We start from the raw sequence: 20,783 nt of genomic DNA, 5'->3' as shown, positions 1-20,783 counted from the left end.
ATCAGAACAGAGTACTAACACAGTTCCCCCAAAACACAAGAAACAGTGTTATTATCTCTCCAGCCAATTCCAAACACCCTATGTACTAGCCGATTATTTGTCTTGTGGTCTAAGGAAAACTTGAATCAGAACCACTTGCAGAACGTGTTAGAATGCATACTCCCAAACACCTCCCAGAGAATGTTTTAGTAGGGTCTGATATTATGCCCAAGTATTAGCATTTTAATAAGCACAACAAGTGATTCTGATGCCCTGGAGTTCAACAACTACTATCCCATGACACTTCGCAGAACACATCTGGAATGTATTGTTTGAGTAACTGTTTTATTTGCTTCAAAACAATAGACACATTTTTATAAAATTCATTTTTTTGTTGTTGTTGGTTAGTGAAATGAGTAAGTCTAGGAATTCTAATTACTTTTTTAGCCCTCTCTAGTTCTAACCAAGTGACTCTGAGTTAGTGAGGAGGGAGAGAAATAATCCTGATGAACTCTATTTCACCCTTTCATTCCCTATCCTGAGACTGCCTTCTTGAACCAATTCATATTCTTTCCAGATGATACCCCAACACTTTTTCTTTTCTGACAACATATTTTTGATGAAATAAATTCATATCATAGAAAAAGAACATTCCATAGTACATTAATTATGAAATTAAAATATATTATTCTTATATAAATATATGTTAAATATATTTTAAAAATCACATAGAAACCATTCAGTTTTTTAAATACAAATAACTTTTTTTTTGCAGGAGGAACAAAGAAAAAAGGAAACAGCATGTATAAAAGGTAATTTTTCTCAACAATTTATTAAAAGAAATCATAACCAACTTAAAACAATTCACATCTTAAAGAATCAAGAAGCTGACCTAAATGATACCTAAATATTGTTTTTAAAACCATGGAAATTCAAGGGAAATGTTAATGGATTAGTATGTGAGTAGGCATATATTTCTTAGAAAACGAAACTTGCAATGTCATATCTTAAATTAAAATGTGTAATTTAAATTTTTGTTCCTTATTTATATCTAAAGGTATCATAGCTAGTGTCATATAGTAATCCTGGAGGATCAAAAGACATGAGTGTTTTATAATCCTTTAGATTATGCGTATTGCATAGTCCCTAGTACCTCAAAATGTTATCCTCCTATGTAATTTAAGAAATGTTGGAAATAAGGGCGCCTGGGTGGATCAGTCAGTTAAGTGTCCAACTCTTGGTTTCAGCTCAAGTCTTGATCTCAGGGTGGTGAGTTCAAGCCCTGCCTTGGGCTCCACACTGAGCATGAAGCCTACTTTTAAAAAAAAAAAGGAAAATAAAAGAAAAGTTGGATATACAAAATGTAATAAAGTATCCAAAACAGCTTTAAAAATTAATGTTATAGGGGTGCCTGGGTGGCTCAGTCAGTTAAGCGCCCGACTTCTGCTCAGGTCATGATCTCATGGCTTGTGAGTTCCAGCCCTGCACCGGGCTCTGTGCAGGCAGCTCAGAGCCTGGAGACTGCCTCAGATTCTGTGTCCCTCTCTCTCTCTGCCTCACCCCTGCTCACACACTGTCTCTCTCAAAATAAATAAACATTTAAAAAATTTAAAAAATAAATAATTAATGTTGTACATTAATATCAAAAGCCAATATGTAAAAATATTATAACATATGCTTAGGATATTATATCATATGATATTTTCTAAAACTTAAATTTTAAAATACCAACTGTGCAGCATAAATAATGTAATGGGAGAAGCATTAGTCTTAGAGTAGTAGAAGTCCAGATGAAGTCTAGATTTGTGGTAAGTCTTCAGTCTCTAAACATGTCTTTTCCTTTGTGAAGTGGTGCTAATAGTAACTACCTTGAGAAATTATTGATAAATGAGATATGTAAGTACATCAAATCGCTTTGCACATTGTAAGGCACTCTAGGAATGTTAGATGTTACTTTAATTGGTGTAAAACCAGCCCATAGGCCCTTCCCACTGTGGACCAAACATTTTGTTATCTTACAGAAGCATGTTTTTTTACTGTTTTATTTTTTAATGTTTATTTATTTTTGGGAGAGGCAGAGCATGAGCGGGGGAGGGAGAGAGAGAGAGAGGGAGACACAGAATCTGAAGAAGCAGGCTCCAACTCTGAACTGTCAGGCAGAGCTGGATGTCGGGCATGAACTCACGGACCATGAGATCATGACCTGAGCCAAAGTCAGGTGCTTAACGAACTGAACCACCCAGGCACCCCCAGAAGCATGCATTTTTAAAATTTATTTTAAAAAATCAGGCCTTACTTGGCTATAAATACTGAAGAAACTATCTACATTTTCTGATTTAAGGGACATTCCAGAACTGAGCTTTCTAGCCTGTTTAGAATCTTCTCCTGTGAAAACAGGTTGATTTTATCTAGAATAGCCTTTTCTATTCTTGATTATCATGAAATTGTTAATTCCTAATTACATATTCAACATTGTACAGATGGTGATAGCAACTTAGAATTTCACTATTTCATCCTACTGTCCATTATAACCCTTAAAAGAGTCTGAATTTTAAAAAGAAACATTGTCTTTATAAGTAAGATTTGGCTCATGAATTATGTAATATTAATAGTAAGTCTAATTTTTCTTTTACAGCAAATAGAGATCACTCTAAAGATGAATTCTGCCTTGCAACAAAAAAGGTCATTTGTGACCCTTCAGAGACTAGCTCGACAACGCCTCCCAGCAGTGTTACTTTAAGCTTATCGACACTACAATCTGATTCTCATTACAGCCAAAGTATAGACGCAGGTGATGACTGGTTTTCTGACGATACTCTAGCAAAAAAGAGCTCTCCAATGCCTTTTCTCAGAGAACCTCAAATGGAAAAAGTATTTTCATACCTGTCAACAATTTCATTAGAAGAATGTACTGAAAATGTACTGAATATGACACTTTATGATGATCAGAAAGATGACAGCATTAAGGAAATATTTTCACGAAGAAATGCAGAAGTTGAAATACAAAAATTTCAACATAATATTGAATGACTTTTTTCTTTTGAAACTTTGTGTACACTGAAATCATGGAAAGTTAAAACCAAATTACCAGCTTCTGAGTCTCTTAAAATGTCCATACTAATATGACTTTTCTTATTCCTTGCCATATAGTGGTCCTACTTCCCTTGCTGATTCTTATTTCTAGAAATAATTACAGGAAGAATTAGAGTGACATCATGAACATTAAGCTTAACTCCTTGTATCTCATCAAAAGATATAACAAATAATACAAATGTATTTCAACATGCAGGAAAATAAGAAATCTTCAGCACAAATAGAGTTTTGAATAAAACATTCACAACATTCCTTATACTTTTGACATTTTTAATTTTATTTCAATGTGGGTAGGGCTGGGCAGAATACTTTCATCAGCTTTTCTGAATTTTAAATGCATCAATCACCTACAATTCAATTTTTATTTTGTCACGATTTTGGTAAACAATATACTCAATATCTGTTGCTCTTCTAGGGGAGCCTGGAACACTGTGAAGAATCCAGAATATAATTTTTCTTTGCCCTCTCCTATGTCTGCTTCTCAGAATGGTTTCCTAATCCTTACCCCACTGTGATGAAAATGTGGGCATCTATGTTCTTAAGCCTCTGATTCAAGCTAGATGAATCAGAGGTCCTCTCTAATCAGAGACCCTTGGTCAGAGTTCTGTGTTTGGTCCTGAGGGATTTCTGGCACCCACTCTGTAATTAATCTTTTTTTTCCTCTTTATCCTAAATACTGTCCATGTACTTAGTCCCCTTTTTCTTTCTTTGGGGAAAAATTGCTAAATATAATATTAGCTTTTGTGCTTAATTTACTCATACTGACACTTGTGCATATCTTCCCAAGAGATAAATCATACCTATTAAATGAAAATAAACTTGTCTCAGTTAAGATAGTAGCATTACTCAGGCTGTCCCATTACCCCTTTCTGTCCCAGGGGAAATAGTAAAAAGGATTAAAACACCTCTGTCTTCTAAAGCACCTTGTCATTTCTACAAGTTATCGGTTGTGAGAACATCTATCTAATATCCACCCCTACATCTAAATAAGCTATTTCAGCTCAATGTCTGTAAGGAATAGCATATATATAAATTGTTCTCTGTCCCTTGGTGTCCTACCAACTCATATCTTACTGCCTATCCCAGAAAAGTCATCTCTAATTTTGGTGAGATGCTATAACTTTCCTACGAATTTGGGGTTGGAGATAAGAGATTCTAGCTTTGATCTCATTAGTCTTTGGAATAGAGGAAACAAACTGGGGAGCTGTGGGCTGCCATGTCCTACCTTGTGGTTTGGGAAGAAAAAAACAGTAAATCTGCTGTGAGAGAGTAGTGAAGCACTTGCAAAGTGAAAAGCAGACATGAGAGGTCAGGAGAATGTAATTCCTGGCTTTCTAACAGTCCTCCATTTCCTTGTTCCAGCTCTTCATGAAGCCTGCCCTTGGCTTGGTATGGCACACGTTATCCTAATAATAAATTAACCTATTTTCTTAAGCTAGCAAGATCTGACATTTATTAGTGTCCTGTTTTTAACTATTGTTCTGGGCTTTGGCAAAGTACCTTGTAATTTTATAATAAATTATTGTTTTTGCATAAAGCAGAAAGAGCTTTGTTTCTGTTACTATGACCAAAGCATCCTAACCAAATTCCTGTCATTATAAGTGAAAAATAACTATATGTATGCATATACAGTAATTGTTATATTATGATAGAATAGATTGAATTTTGTTTCTCAAAACCTAACACATTTACATGTTGATTAAAATGTTATTCTATATCATAGGTATATACATTTTTCTCTTTGAAAAGACTAATGAACAGTACATATGAAATTACAATGGTCTAAAATAATATTTTCAAGAATTGTGAAGATCTGAGATTTCACCATTCATGCCCTCTGACAAGTTAGCCTTCAATAATTTCATGTCTCATGGGTCAGTGACGAAGGACAGTTTATTATTCATAGCAATAGCAAGGGTGGCTTTTAAAAGAGGCTGACATCCATGAAATGGATCATTTTGTCCATTTAATTATTAACATTTCTTCTGATATTGCTCTTTGGGGAGCAATTACTTGAGACTCATTTATATTCCTATTCTGTGTCCATTCAGAGAAACTTACTGACATCTATTTTTCTTAGACTCCTTATCACTAATTTTCCAAAGGTACTCTTTACAAGTCCCCAACCATTCAGCCAAACCATTAAGTACCCACTTCCAGTAAATCAGTACAAATATATAACTCTGAAAGTTTATCTTTAGAGGCTATACAACTAGGTCACTGCTCAGTTATGCCTACTGAAATTTTCACCAAGGCCATACATAAGTGGTACTCTGGTATTCCAGCTGTGAACTTTGAGATAATGCTAGCATATCATGCAGCACTGTTTGATAAATCAGGATCAAGTATCTTCTTTCTCAGTGAACTGATGATAAGGAACTCTACTTGATACAATAGGTTATGTGGTGAGAGAGAGAAGACCAGGTAGCAGGTATAAGAGCCATGGGCATCTTAACCATCTCCTCATGCAATTTCTTTGTGTCTTCAGAATCTGCTCACATCCAGTTTTATACGTCCTAATGCCATTTGTAATTGAGTGCAGATCTACATGCCTAACTTTATGTCTTAGCAAATCATAAAACACCAGTTCATGGTGAACAGACCAACTCAAAGGTAAATTGGTGTCACATGTTAAGTCCCTACATCTAATAGTAAGCCAGAGGATACTTCCAAAAGAATAATTATTGGCAGGTGATAACATAGCTTTCTTTAGAATCCTACAGACTCTCATTAACCTAGAGTTGCCTGCTAAAGTCTCCATAGAGTATCTCTGCTACAAACACTTCACATAGCATGAATCTACTGGGCCATAAACCCCAAGTGGCATAACAACTAACTTAGCCGCCTGGATCTGTCGCAGAGATTTCTATTCTTCCACGCTCCAAACTAGAATCTCTTTCATATTACTCAATAAGATGAGTGGGTCAACCAGGCAATTAGAGAAGAAATTAAAAAATATATGGAAACAAACGAAAATGAAAATACAACAATCCAGACGCTTTGGGATGCAGTGAAGGCAATCCTGAGAGGAAAATACATCGCAATCCAGGCCTATCTCAAGAAACAAGAAAAATCCCAAATACAAAATCTAACAGCACACCTAAAGGAAATAGAAGCAGAACAGCAAAGGCAGCCTAAACCCAGCAGAAGAAGAGAAATAATAAAGATCAGAGCAGAAATAAACAATATAGAATCTAAAAAAATGGTAGAGCAGATCAACGAAACCAAGAGTTGGTTTTTTGAAAAAATTAACAAAATTGACAAACCTCTAGCCAGGCTTCCCAAAAAGAAAAGGGAGATGACCCAAATAGATAAAATCATGAATGAAAATGGAATTATTACAACCAATCCCTCAGAGATACAAACAATTATCAGGGAATACTATGAAAAATTATATGCAACAAATTGGACAACCTGGAAGGAATGGACAAATTCCTAAACACCCACACTCTTCCAAAACTCAATCAGGAGGAAATAGAAAGCTTGAACAGACTCATAACTAGCGAAGAAATTGAATCAGTTATCAAAAATCTCCCAACAAATAAGAGTCCAGGACCAGATGGCTTCCCAGGGGAGTTCTACCAGACGTTTAAAGCAGAGATGATACCTATCCTTCTCAAGCTATTCCAAGAAATAGAAAGGGAAGGAAAACTTCCAGACTCATTCTATGAAGCCAGTATTACTTTGATTCCTAAACCAGACAGAGACCCAGTAAAAAAAGAGAACTACAGGCCAATATCCCTGATGAATACGGATGCAAAAATTCTCAATAAGATACTAGCAAATCGAATTCAACAGCATATAAAAAGAATTATTCACCATGATCAAGTGGGATTCATTCCTGGGATGCAGGGCTGGTTCAACATTCGCAAATCAATCAACGTGATACATCACATTAATAAAAAAAAAGAGAAGAACCATATGATCCTGTCAATCGATGCAGAAAAGGCCTTTGACAAAATCCAGCACGCTTTCTTAATAAAAACCCTTGAGAAAGTCGGGATAGAAGGAACATACTTACACATCATAAAAGCCATTTATGAAAAGCCCACAGCTAACATCATCCTCAATGGGGAAAAACTGAGAGCTTTTTCCCTGAGATCAGGAACACGACAGGGATGCCCACTCTCACCGCTGTTGTTTAACATAGTGCTGGAAGTTCTAGCATCAGCAATCAGACAACAAAAGGAAATCAAAGGCATCAAAATTGGCAAAGATGAAGTCAAGCTTTCGCTTTTTGCAGATGACATGATATTATACATGGAAAATCCGATAGACTCCGTCATATTACTCAATAAGTGGGTCAGAGTAGCACATCCGAATGGAGTATATGTTACCTCCAATATTCAAAGGAGACCACTATGCATTGTGCCTCTTTCTTAGGGGTTGCAGGTATCAGATGCAGCAACTAGTCTTTCACCTTGGAAGGGATATCTGGACATGCTCCAGACCACTGGATGCTTAGTAATTTCACTGAGGCAACAGGCCCTGGAATTTTGTGGAATTTATCTCCACCCTCTGGCATGCATATATTTTACCCAATTATCTAGGGTAGTTACTAATTCTTGCTCACCTTGTCAGTCAGCATGATATCATAAATGTCCTGTGCTGTCCATTTGTGTTGAATGAAGATTAAGGCCCATTTAGACTAGATTATGACAGAGTTAGGGAGATAATATAACTCTGCAGTAAAACAGTGAAGGTGTTGATGGGAATGTAAATTATTACAGCCATCATGGAAAATATTATGGAGTTTCCTTAAAAGATGAACAGAACTACCATACTGTCCAGCAATTCTACTTCTGGATATATATCTGAAGGAAATAGTATCTTCAGTATCTTGAAGAGGTATCTATACCCCTGTGTTCCTTGCAGCATTATTTACAATAGCTAAGATATGGGAACAACCTAAATATCCATCAATGAATGAGTGGATAAAGAAAATAATACACGCACACACACACGCAATGGAATGTCATTCAGCCACAAAAAAGAAACCCTGCCATTTGTGACAACATGGATGAACCTGAAAGGCATTATGCTAAGTGAGATAAGCCAAAAAGAGAAAGACAAATACTATGTGGTATTATTTATATGTGAAATCTAAAAAGAAAAAAATTGCATTTACTTGGGACATATTCCTCTGTCTCCTCATTTTGTCTAACTCTTGTGTCTGTTTCTGTGTGTTAGGAAAGTCAGGTGCATCTCCTGCTGTTGAAAGTAATGGTCTTATGAAGAAGAGGTCCTGTAGCACCCTGCAGTGCAGTGTTCCCTGTTCACCATAACCTGGCTCTTCAGGGTGTTTTCTATGTGTGTTCCATGTGCCCTGCTGTTGAGTCTTGGCCACTTTTTCCTTCAGGCCATTCATCTGCAGAGGCTCTCTTTGCCGGTTGTGGGAAGTGTTTGGTGCCCAGCTGGGGAGGAGTGTGCCATTTTAACATGGTGCACTCAGGTCTGCTTTTGAAATGAGACTTTCTGCAGCCCATGGGATCAGGACAGTGTGGGCAGGGCACACAATTTTACAAAGGTATTCCTTAGTCTTCCACAGGGCCCACCGACCTGGGAACCACAGCTTTAGCAAGGTTTCTTCCAATCTTCTGGGGGAGGTGACCTGTAGCACCTGAAACAAATGTGACTGGGAAGGGCAGTCCACCACAGCATGGAGGGGCAGGTGGGAGTTTGTTGTAAGCAAGTTAGGTAGTGAATGTTGGCATTTTGCTGGTCTCTGCAGGTGGCTGTGTGTTTATGCTGGGGGCTGGAGAAGGGATATGGTGCCTGTTCCTGAGGAAGTCCCTCTGGAGCCCTGCTCCTCAAGCTGAGCTCTGAGATGTGTCAATAACTCTCCCTTCCACGTACACCATGTGTTGTATCTGTTTCTATGTTGTATCTCCAAGGGCTATATGTCATACTATCTCTTTAAGAGCAGAGACTTGGCTTCCTATCACTCTCTGGGTTATCCTAGAGCCAAGCCCTCTGATTTTTAAAATTCCAGGCTTTAACACTCCCTGGTTGTAAGAGCTTATGGAATTAGACCCCTCTACTTTTCAAAGCCAAATGCTTTGGGGGTCTGTCTTCCCCTCTTCTCAGTGTGATAATGTGTTTCTCTTCCTTCTCCATGTTTACAGCTCCCTGCCAACTGTGGGTCCATTTTGCTCTCCATCCATTTCATTACTGACTGAGTTTCTGCCCTTCTTACCCTCTTTGATGTAGCCTCTTCACTCTCTTTAGTTGTGGAGTTTGTTCTGCCAGTCTTCAGGTTATTTTCTGGGCTATTTCCACTGACGTGAGTGCTATCTAGTTGTATCCATGGGACAAGGTGAGTTTAGGTTCCTCATACTCAGCCATTATGGCCTCCCTCCTCTCTGATTTAGCATTTTAAATATTTATTTATTTTTGAGAGAGAGAGATAGAGAGAGCATGAGCAGGGGAGGGACAGAGAGAGAGAAGGACAGAGGATCTGAAGTGGGATCTGCACTGAAAGCACTGAGCCTGATGTAGGTCTGGAACTCACGAACTGCCAGCTCATGACCTGAAGTGAAGTTGGATGCTCAACCAACAGAGCCACCCAGGCACCCTTTAATTTAGCATTTTATTTTATTAATAATTTATTTATTTTAAAATTTACATCCATGTTAGTTGGCATATAGTGCAACAATGATTTCAGGAGTAGATTCCTTAATGCCCCTTACCCATTTAGCCCATACCCCCACACATAACCCCTCCAGCAACCCCAGTTTGTTCTCTGTATTTAAGGGTCTCTAATGTTTTGTCCCCCTCCCTGTTTTTATATTATTTTTGCTTCCCTTCCCTGATGTTTGTCTGTTTTGTGTCTTAAAGTCCTCATATGAGTGAAGTCATATATTTGTCTTTCTCTGACTGACAAATTTCGCTTAGCATAATACCCTCCAGTTCCATCCACGTAGTTGCAAACGGCAAGATTTCATTCTTTTTGATTGTTGAGTAATACTCCATTGTATAGATATACCACATCTTCTTTATCCATTCATCCATCGGTGAACATTTAGGCTCTTTCCATACTTTGGCTATTGTTGATAGTGCTGCTACAAACATGGGGGTGCACGTGTCCCTTTGAAACAGCATACCTGTATCCCTTGGATAAATACCTAGTAGTGCAATTTCTGGGTCGTAGGGTAGTTCTACTTTTAATTTTTTGAGGAACTTCCATACTGTTTTCCAGAGTAGCTGCACCAGTTTGCATTCCCAACAGCAGTGCAAAAGAGATCCTCTTTCTCCACATCCTTGCCAGCGTCTGTTGTTGCCTGAGTTTTTAATGTTAACCATTCTGACAGGTGTGAAGTGGTATCTCATTATGGTTTTGATTTGTATGTCCCTAATGATGAGTGATGAGCATTTTTTCATGTGTTGGTTGGCCATCTGGATGTCTTCCTTGGAGAAGTGTCTATTCATGACTTTTGCCCATTTCTTCACTGGATTATTTGTTTTTTGGGTGTTGAGTTTAATAAGTTCTTTATAGATTTTGGATACTAACCCTTTATCTGATATGTCATTTGCATATATCTTCTCACATTCCGTCAGTTGCCTTTTAGCTTTGTTGATTGTTCTTTCACTGTGCAGAGATTTTTACTTTGATGAGGTCCCAGTAGTTCATTTTTGCTTTTGTTTCCCTTGCCTCCAGAGACGTGTTGAGTAAGAAGTTGCTGCGGCTAAGGTCAAAGAGGTTTTTGCCTGCTTTCTCCTTGAGGATTTTGATGGCTTCTTGTCTTACATTTAGGTCTTTAATCCATTTTGAGTTTATTGTTGTGTATGGTGTAAGAAAGTGACCCAGGTTCATTCTTCTGCATGTCACTGTCCAGTTTTCCCAGCACCATTTGTTGAAGAGACTGTCTTTATTCCATTGGATAGTATTTCCTTCTTTGTCAAAGATTAGTTGGCCATACGTTTGTGGGTCCATTTCTGGGTTCTCTATTCTGTTCCATTGATCTGAGTGTCTGTTTTTGTGGCAGTACCACACTGTCTTGATGATTATAGCTTTGTAATACAGCTTGAAGTCCGGGATTGTGATGCCTCCTGCTTTGGTTTTCTTTTTCAAGATTGCTTTGGCTATTTGGAGTCTTTTGTGGTTCCATACAAATTTTAGGATTGTTTGTTCTAGCTCTGTGAAGAATGCTGGTGTTATTTTCATAGAGATTGCATTGAATATGTAGATTGCTTTGGGTAGTATTGACATTTTAACAATATTTGTTCTTCCTATCCAGGAGCGTGGAATATTTTTTCCATTTTTTTGTGTGTGTGTCTTCAATTTCTTTCATAAGTGTTCTATACTTTTCAGTGTATAGATTTTTCACCCCTTTGGTTAGGATTTCCTGGGTATTTTATGGGTTTTGGTGCAATTGTAAATGGAATCGATTCCTTGATTGCTCTTTCTGTTGCTTCATTATTGGTGTATAGGAAGGCAACCAATTTCTGTGCATTGATTTAATATCCTGCAACTTTGTGGAATTCATGGATCAGTTATAGCAGGGTTTTTTGGTGAAAACTTTGGGTTTTCCACATAGAGTATCATGTCATCTGCAAAGAATGAATGTTTGATCTCCTCCTGACCAAGTTGGATGTCTTTTATTTCTTTGTGTTGTCTGATTGCAGAGGCTCAGACTTCCAATTCTATGTTGAAAAACAGTGGCAAGAGTGAGCATCCTGTCTTGTTCCTGACCTTGGGGAGAAAGCTGTCAGTTTTACCCATTGAGGATGATATTAAAATTGGGTCTGTCATATATGGCTTTTATGATCTCAATGTATGATCCTTCTATCCCTACTTTCTGGAGGGTTTTTATCAAGAAAGGATGCTGTAGTCTGTCAAATGCTTTCTCTGCATCTATTGATATGATCATATGGTTCTTGTCCTTTCTTTTATTGATGTGATGAATCACATTGATTTGTGGATATTGAACCAGCCCTGCATCCCAGGTATAAATCCCACTTGGTTGTGGTGAATTATTTTATTAATGTATTGTTGGATCTGGTTAGCTGGTTCTTGTTGAGTATTTTTGCATCCATGTGCATCAGGGAAATTGGTCTATCATTCCCTTTTTAGTGGGTTCTTTGGTTTTGGAATCAAGGTAATGCTGGCTTCATAGCAAGCATTTTGAAGTTTTCCTGCCATTTCTGTTTTTTGGAACAGCTTCAAGAGAATAGGTATTAACTCTTCTTTAAATGTTTGGTAGAATTCTCCTGGAAAGCCATCTGGCCCTGGACTCTTGTCTTTTGGCAGATTTTTGATTACTAATTCAATTTCTTTACTGGTTATGGGTCTGTTCAAATTGTCTATTTCTTCCTATTTCAGTTTTGGTATTTATATGTTTTTAGGAATTTGTCCATTTCTGTCAGATTGCCCATTTTATTGATGTATAATTGCTCATAATATTCTCTGGTTATTGTTTGTGCTTCTACTCTGTTGTTTGTGGTTTCTCCTCTTTCATTCTTGATTTTATTTATTTGGGTCCTTTCCTTTTTCTTTTTAATCAAACTGGCTAGGGATTTACCAATTTTGTTAATTCTTTCAAAGAACCAGCTTCTGGTTTCATTGATCTGTTCCACTGGTTGGTTTTTTGTTTTTGTTTTTGTTTTTTTTTTTTGGTTTTGATAGCATTGATTTCTGCTCTAATCTTTATTATTTCCTGTATTCTGCTGGTTTTGGGTTTTATTTGCTGTTCTTTTCACAGCTCCTTAAGGTGTAAGGTTAGGTTGTGTATCTGAGACCTTTCTTCCTTAGGAAGGCCTAGATTGCTATATACTTCCCTCTTATGACTGCCTTTGCTGCATCCCAGAGGTTTGGGGCTGTAGTATTATCACTTTTATTGGCTGCAATGTACTTTTCAATTTCCTCTTTAACTTCTTGGTTAGCCCATTCATTCTTTAGTAGGATGTTCTTTAGTCTCCAAGTGTTTGTTATTGGTCCACATTTTTTTCGGGTGGTTGATTTCGAGTTTCATAGTGTGTGGTCTGAAAATATGCACGTTATGATCTCAATCTTTTTGTACTTGTTGAGGGCTTTTTTTGGTCCCTGTATGTGATCTCTTCTGGAGAACGTTCCATGTGCACTGGAGAAGAATGTATATTCCGCTGCTTTGGGATGAAATGTTCTATCTGTTAAGTCCATCCAGTCCAGTGTGTCATTCAGAACCATTGTTTCCTTGTTTATTTTCTGTTTAGATGATCTGTCCATTGTTGTAAGTGGGGTGTTGAAGTTCCCTACTATTGTAGTATTATTATCAATGACTTTCTTTATGTTTGTGATTAGTTGGGTTCTCCCAACTAATATATATTTGGGTTCTCCCACATTTGGAGCATAAATGTTTACAACTGTTAGGTCTTCTTGGTGGATAGACCCCTTGATTATGATATAATGCCTTTTTTCATCTCTTGTTATAGTCCTTATTTTAAAGTCTAGATTGTCTGATGTAAGTATGCCTACTCCAGCTTTCTTTTGGCAACCATCAGCATGATAGATGGTTCTCCATCCCCTTACTTCCAATCTGAAGGTGTCTTTAGGTCTAAAATTGGTCTCTTGTAAACAGCATATAGATGGGTCTTGTTTTTTTATCCATTCTGTTACCCTATGTCTTTAGATTGGAACATTTAGTCCATTGATGTTTACAGTGAACACTGAAAGATATGACTTTATTGCCATTATGTTGCCTGTAGAGTTGGAGTTTCTGGTGGTATTCTCTGGTCCTTTCTAGTCCCTGTTCCTTTTGGTCTCTTTTTTTTTCTTGTCTTCTCTCCACTCAAACAGGGCCCTTAAAATGTCTTAGTGGTCACGAATTCCTTTAATTTTTGTTTTTCTGGGAAACTTTCTCTTTCTCCTTCTATTTTGAATGACAGCCTTGCTGGATAAAGAATCCTTGACTGCATATTTTTCTGATTCAGCACATTGAATATATCCTGCCACTCCTTTCTGGCCTGCCAAGTTTCCGTGGCTAGGTCTGCTGCAAACCTGATGTGTCTTCCCTTGTAGGTTAGGGACTTTTTTTCCCTTGCTGCTTTCATGATTCTCTCCTTGCCTAGGTATTTTGTGAATTTGACTATGATATGTCTTGTTAATGGTCAGTTTTTGTTGAATCGAATGGGAGTCCTCTGTACTTCCTGGATTTTGATGTCTGTGTCTTTCCCCAGGTCAGGCAAGTTTTCTGCTATGATTTGCTCACATAACCCTTCTACCCCTCTTTCTCTCTCTTCCTCTTCTGGGACCCCTATGATTGTAATGTTGTTCCTTTTTAATGAGTCACTGATTTCTCTAATTCTTAAATCGTGCTCTTTTAACTTAGTGTCCCTCTTTTTTTCTGCTTCATTTTTCTCCATAAGTTTGTCTTCTATATCGCTGATTTGCTGCTCTGCCTCATCCATCCTTGCCACCATGCCATCGATTAGAGATTGCAGCTGAGTTATAGCATTTTTTATTTCATCCTGACTAGCTTTACTTCTTTTATCTCCACAGAAGTGATTTTTTTTTTTATATGAAGTTTATTGACAAATTGGTTTCCATACAACACCCAGTGCTCATCCCAAAAGGTGCCCTCCTCAATACCCATCACCCACCCGCCCCTCCCTCCCACCCCCCATCAACCCTCAGTTTGTTCTCAGTTTTTAACAGTCTCTTATGCTTTGGCTCTCTCCCACTCTAACGTCCTTTTTTTTTTTTTTTTTTTCCTTCCCCTCCCCCATGGGTTCCTGTTAAGTTTCTCAGGATCCACATAAGAGTGAAACCATATGGTATCTGTCTTTCTCTGTATGGCTTATTTCACTTAGCATCACACTCTCCAGTTCCATCCACGTTGCTACAAAAGGCCATATTTCATTTTTTCTCATTGCCACGTAGTATTCCATTGTGTATATAAACCACAATTTCTTTATCCATTCATCAGTTGATGGACATTTAGGCTCTTTCCATAATTTGGCTATTGTTGAGAGTGCTGCTATGAACATTGGGGTACAAGTGCCCCTATGCATCCACAGAAGTGATTCTAATCTATTTTCAACCCTAGCTAGTATTCTTATTATCGTGATTCTAAATTCTGCTTCAGACATCTTGCTTGTATCTGTGTTGATTAAGTCCCTGGCTGTCATTTGTTCCTGTTCTTTTTTGGGGGTGAATTCCTTCATTTTGCCACTTTGAAGGAAGAAAAGGAATTAATAAGGTAAAAAACATTAAAATTTAAAAATTGAAAACAACACACACACACAAATCAAATAAATGATGCTATATCCTAGTTGTGTTTTCGTCTGGTTGTTGAAAGGAGCTTGATAGATTAGAGAAAAAAAGGAAAGATAAGAAAAAAAGAGAGAGAGAAAAGAGGGGAAAAAAGGAATATGTTTGAAAATTTGAAAAAATGAATACAATGAAATAGAATAAAATGAAATGATGGAAGTAAAATAGAATTTTGAAAATTTACAGAAAATTTAAAAATATAGTGGAAAAAACTAAAGAAAAATATTTTTAATAAAAATCAAAAATAACAAAATTTTCTTTCTGTATTCAAGAATAAGAAAAGAAAAGAAAAAGAAAAAAGAAAAAGAATTGGACCAGCAAACAGCTGAAGTACGATTGAAATTACATCGGTTCCCCCTCAAACTGTGAAGCACTTTATAGTCCATAAACTAAGCATGCAGAGACTTCCTGAAGATCGAGGTGGGCCCAGTTGGGCGGGGCTTAGTGTAATGGCTCTATTCCCCACTAGATGGCGCTGCTTGGCTTACTGGGGTAGATTGTTGTGGCACTTGTAGGGGTGTGTGCGCATGTGTGGGAGGGGTGAAAATAGCGTCACCCAGCTACCGTGTCTATAGTATGGGAACTCTGTTCTCCCTGATCAGCAATTGCACACCCATCCTTTGTCTCCAGCTTTTGTCCACTCCTCGCTTTTACACTGTCAGTGACCAAGCCATCACGTTGCGAGGCAGCACCTCCCTCCTGGGTTTTATCTCAGATGTGGCTGTGTTTTAACTCCTCACTTCTGAGGGACTGCAGCTTTCACCCATTCTAACCCTCTGAGGGAGAGTCTCACCAAGCAATGTACAGGTGCCTGCCTGCTCCCAGGAACGTTTGCGAGACTGTGCTGTTGCCGATCCCCAGAGACTGCGGCTGGGTGCCAGCCTGCTCCAGGAAAAGTTCACGTGATTCTGTAGCAACAGCGTTTCAGGGATTATGGAAGCCACAACACATATCTGGCACCAGGCTTTTCACTTAATGTCCTTGTTCCAGCACCAGTGAATGTGGTTGTTCTCCAGGGTCTGCTGGAACCTTTGTCTGTGGGTGGCCACACAGCCTCTACCAAATGTCCTCCCAGCAAGGGAACTGCCTCTCCCCATGTGGCCTGAGGACCCCTTGGACCTTGCTAACTATTCCTAGGAATTCGCCCTTCCCACCAGAGGACTGCCAGGTATCGAGCTGTAGAGTTTCAGACTCTGTGCTCCCCCTATTTATAGAGTCTTCAGAGTCTGAAACTCCACAGCTTGATATCTGGAATGGAATTTAAATCCTCTCCTTTCTCCTTTCTCTTTTTTTGTTCAGTCCCTTGCATACTCTTTCTTTTCTCATCAGCTGCTTTCAGGTGTCAGGGGTGGGGGGAAGCTTTCCCGTACTCTCCCCACCTCCATCTCCATCCTCTCTCTGCAAGCAAAAACAGCTCCCTGCCTTTTGCGATTTCTGTCTTCCCCAGTTCACCTCTCCGCACCATGTACCTGTGGAGTTCTGTGGTTCAGGTTGTGCAGATTGTTGTGTTAATCCTCAAATCAGTTTTTTTTTTTGTTTTTTTTTTTTTTTTTGTATGCAGGATGGTTTAGTGTTGATCTGGCTGTATTTCAGGGACAAGAGATGCAAAAAAACTTCCATGCTGTTCCGCCATCTTGGCCCCTCCTAATTTAGCATTTTAAAGGGTAATTTTTAGTACATCCAATTTTTGGCTTAGAACTTCCTTTAAATACAATTATTCCCTCTCCCCAACCACCATTAAGATACAATTTAATTGTATCTTTACTTCTTCTTTCCTAAGAGTTTTCATTTAATGTGTTAATATGTTTTTGGTAAAATATTTATTTCCTAAGGCATTATTTTTTAAAGAGAAATTGCAGTATTCATTTATTAAAGCAAAAGCAGTATTATGTAAAGTGCTTGTTGGTTGGAACTGGAAATGTATTTATTTTTTAGATGCTCATTGGGTTGACTTGGCATGACTCTGGTGGGATGTAGATGAAGTCTTCATTCAGGTAAATATAAATAATAATGAACAAATGAATGTTTGTTAAAATAATACTCAATTAATACACATCAAATAATACACACCAAAGTGCTTCCAGATGAAAGAATATGAGACATGATTGCAATACCTAAGAGACATAGAAATAATATTTATAATGATTGTGCACAGGCAAATATACTTCTCAAAAGAAAGCACTATTTTGTTGAGGTTGCTATCAAGGGGAAAAAGTACACTTTTTATATTCCTCAGGATTATCCTTCTACAAACACAGCATATAAAAATTTGGAGGGAATAGGAAGACAAGGAAAATACTTGTTGAGTTAGGATTTGGGTATTATTTTCATTTTAATAAAATTTTAGAGTTTAATTAGATGTAAACATTATTAAGTCTATTTTTAAGACAGGTCAAAAATTGTTCTTTATTTTGCCATATTAAAGAGAGGAAGACTCTAAAACTTTTAAGAATGTTGAAAATAACAGAAAAAAATCTTAAAAGTATTCTTTGAAAAGCACTTCAGACTGTTCTTTTAATCAAGGAAACTGTCGATCTTCCTCAGCAGTGGGAAGGAAACAAAGGATGTAGATGAAAGCACTGTGATTTGTCCAAAAAGGATTTAGCTATTTAAAAATTCCATATGTTTTTTTAACCTTTTGATTTATTTAGTCTTATGCTTTTTGGCATAATTGAAACTTCCGTAGCTGGTCTTCATGAGAGGTGTGTGTCTACATTAATAAAAGAAAGGAACATTTGTTAGAGAACTGCAGCATTAATTTTATATTTTGAATATTTTTAAAGAAGGATAATAATCCTTTTTTCTTTATTCAACAACTTTTGAGAGAAATTTTGCAATTTTTTATTTTTCAGAAGGTTAAAATAGTGTCTTGGATGGGAAGTTTGAATTATGTAACAAACAATGTCAGGTTTTCAGAATCTTCTGCAAAAACCTGCTGCTGGGACCCTGAGAAGAAAGGGACACTCAAACACAGAGAAGAATCAGCTCCTGTTGAATTTCCAGAAAGTCAGTCACTGTCCTCCATCACAAAGACTGAAGGAGGTGCTCCTTTCATTTTGTAATTCTCCTTTGCCTCAGGTAAGAACTTCCAGGACTATCCCTTCTGTGCATTTGGGAAGGTGAGGAGGGCAGGAGTTCTGCAGGGGTTGGGAAATGAAGAAGACTTGGATTGTACTGTTCTAGTTTCTCCTGTTCTAATGCTGCAGGGGGGACGTACCTGGAAAGGGAGATGAAAAATTCCCCTGCTCAAATGAGAAGAAATGCAGATATAGTAAATGTATTTCTACGTGACTGCCAAGACCTTTGCCCTTTCTTTGAAATCACCATCCCCCCAGCTTCAACTCTTGCTGTAGGGATTAGGTGTCCATGACTGTACTAGGTGACCCCACCCTCAGCATCCTTTTGACTATAGCAGAATGGATCAGAGTTCACACCTGGTCCAAGTTGAGTCAAAATCTTTTTTTTTTTTCTTAGAAATTTCTAATTGGTATCCAAAGTTGATAGAATTCAACTGGGGAAACCAGAGGCTGTCTGAATCAACTCCAAAACTGGGGGGTTGCTGGGCTTTTTCAGGATGTTTGTATGAAGGTGAGGGCAGGCCAGAGCCATTTATGGCCAGGCATTCTGAGTTTGAATTCCACCTCTGCCATTTATTCAGTGTGTAACTTTGGGCACATTAATCTTCCCCAAGGTTGTTTCTAAGTAAGAAAGATTCAGTTAAGAGTGCTTACCCTGCAGCACTCATGGGAAGATTAAATGAGGTAAATGATGTGAAATCAATATGGTTGGTTGGTTGTGGGCAATGTTTTTGTAATGAAATTGAATAAAATAGAAAATATCAGGCTATGATATGACACATGGGTGGGACACATAGTAAGGGTTAGTATTATTTTATGAAAGTTTGTTTCAGATATGTATGTATCTAAATGTGTATGTAAACTGGGTCATGATGGAAAATGTATTTCTTACATGTTAGTGGTGGTAATTTTTTTCTTATATTTAAAACTAGTATTGCTCAACATATAGTCCAGAGATACCTATATTACAATCATCTGATCCTGTTAAAAAAACAGATTCTTTAATTCCACTGCCCAGAATTTCTGAGGGCAGAGTCCAAGAATCTACATTTCAGCTTCTTTCTCAGATATGTCTTACACACACTGAAATTTGAGAACCAGAGCTTTACGCCTTCAGAAAGTGTTAAAATCCTAGCTATTATTTATATAATTAAACTCATTCCTTTGTTCAAACTCTATTTATGGAACACAACTGTACTAGGAACTCTGTGAGAGGCATAGAGGAGAAAGCACTTTATTTTGAGTTATGTAGCATATGTCAACATAGGCGTCTGGTATTTTGGTTGGTCTAACATATATTGTTGCGTTTGACTTCTTGTTTACAAAAGACAACTAACTCTGAGGCAGGAACTCCCAACCATTACATTTTTAAGAGTTTACAATTTTCCCAAGGTATCGATCCCCCTCAGCACTCAGAAGGGTGAATTATGAGAAGTTTCCTATATTTCCCTAATGTGTCATTTTGGGAAACACTACCAAAGGCACAATATTGTTTTAAAAAATTGTAACTGATAGTCAAATGTGGATTAGAATTCATGTACACTAAATCCCACTACCTAAAATGTGGTCCACAGACCAGAAGCACTGGCATCATCTGGAAGTTTGTTAGAAATGCAGAATCACAGGCCCAACCCAGACCTACATTAATGTTGAGAAGCACTGTTAAAGGAAACATGTGATCAGTTAGCTAGCTTTTATTAACAACTTCATACAAAGGTAACAATATCCTGAAAAATAATTATTTAAAGTATACCCACTACCACATCAGCACAAACATTGGTGTTTCATAGGTATTGTTTACTAAGTATAAAATCATACAATAATTGTAGACATTTTTGGAAATTCATAAAATGGGAGAATTTACTGATAAAAAATTTTTTCATAATTCCATTCCCTTTTCTTCAATAAAACATAAAAATATACATGTTTTACAAAATTGGAATTATACCGTACAAGTAGATTTATATTTTACTCTTCATTTGATTTATCATGAGTATTTTCAGTAGTACTTTTTAAAAAAAATTAAGGGGTGAAGGGGAGTGGGGAGTATAGGCTTCTAGTTATAGAATGAATAAGCCACAGAGATGAAAGGTACAGTGTCCAGAATATAGTCAATGGTATTGTAATGCATTGTATGGTGACAGAAGGTAGCTACATTTGTGGATAACATAGCATAACAAATAGAGTTGTCAAACCACTAAGTTGTTCACCTGAAATGAATGTAACATTGTGTATCAACTATATTTCAATTTAAAAATTCATTTAAATTAAAACCATTAGGGTAGGTGGCTCAGTCAGGTCACCATTGGACTTTCAATTTGGGCTCAAGTCATAATCCCAGGGTTGTGGGATCAAGACCTGTGACAGGCTCTGCGCTGAGTGTGGAG

General features: G+C 37.6%; 1 protein-coding gene and 1 long non-coding RNA gene across 2 annotated transcripts in view; both read left to right on the top strand.

Moving 5' to 3' along the window:
- CUNH1orf185 (chromosome unknown C1orf185 homolog) overlaps positions 1-3,208 on the top strand; it is a 59,731-nt gene extending 56,523 nt beyond the window's left edge. Inside the window, exons 5-6 of the mRNA XM_047082353.1 lie at positions 755-791; positions 2,615-3,208. Coding sequence (XP_046938309.1) covers positions 755-791; positions 2,615-3,009 — 432 coding nt within the window. The 3' untranslated portion in view covers positions 3,010-3,208. The remainder of the gene's footprint in view (positions 1-754; positions 792-2,614) is intronic.
- A 12,444-nt stretch (positions 3,209-15,652) lies between these two features.
- Positions 15,653-18,391, top strand: LOC124514620 (uncharacterized). Its single transcript, XR_006962635.1, has 3 exons — positions 15,653-15,739; positions 17,255-17,313; positions 18,172-18,391. It is a non-coding gene; the product is annotated as an uncharacterized LOC124514620 (long non-coding RNA).
- Positions 18,392-20,783: the final 2,392 nt, after the last annotated feature.

The sequence above is a fragment of the Lynx rufus genome, unplaced genomic scaffold (genome assembly GCF_022079265.1).
Source record: "Lynx rufus isolate CCGP_SWC_20201006 ecotype Redwood Valley unplaced genomic scaffold, mLynRuf1.p SCAF_2, whole genome shotgun sequence".
In the NCBI taxonomy this organism is placed as follows: domain Eukaryota; kingdom Metazoa; phylum Chordata; class Mammalia; order Carnivora; family Felidae; genus Lynx; species Lynx rufus.
Note: the sequence above shows the minus strand (reverse complement) of the source record. Positions and strands in the feature narration are given on the sequence as shown.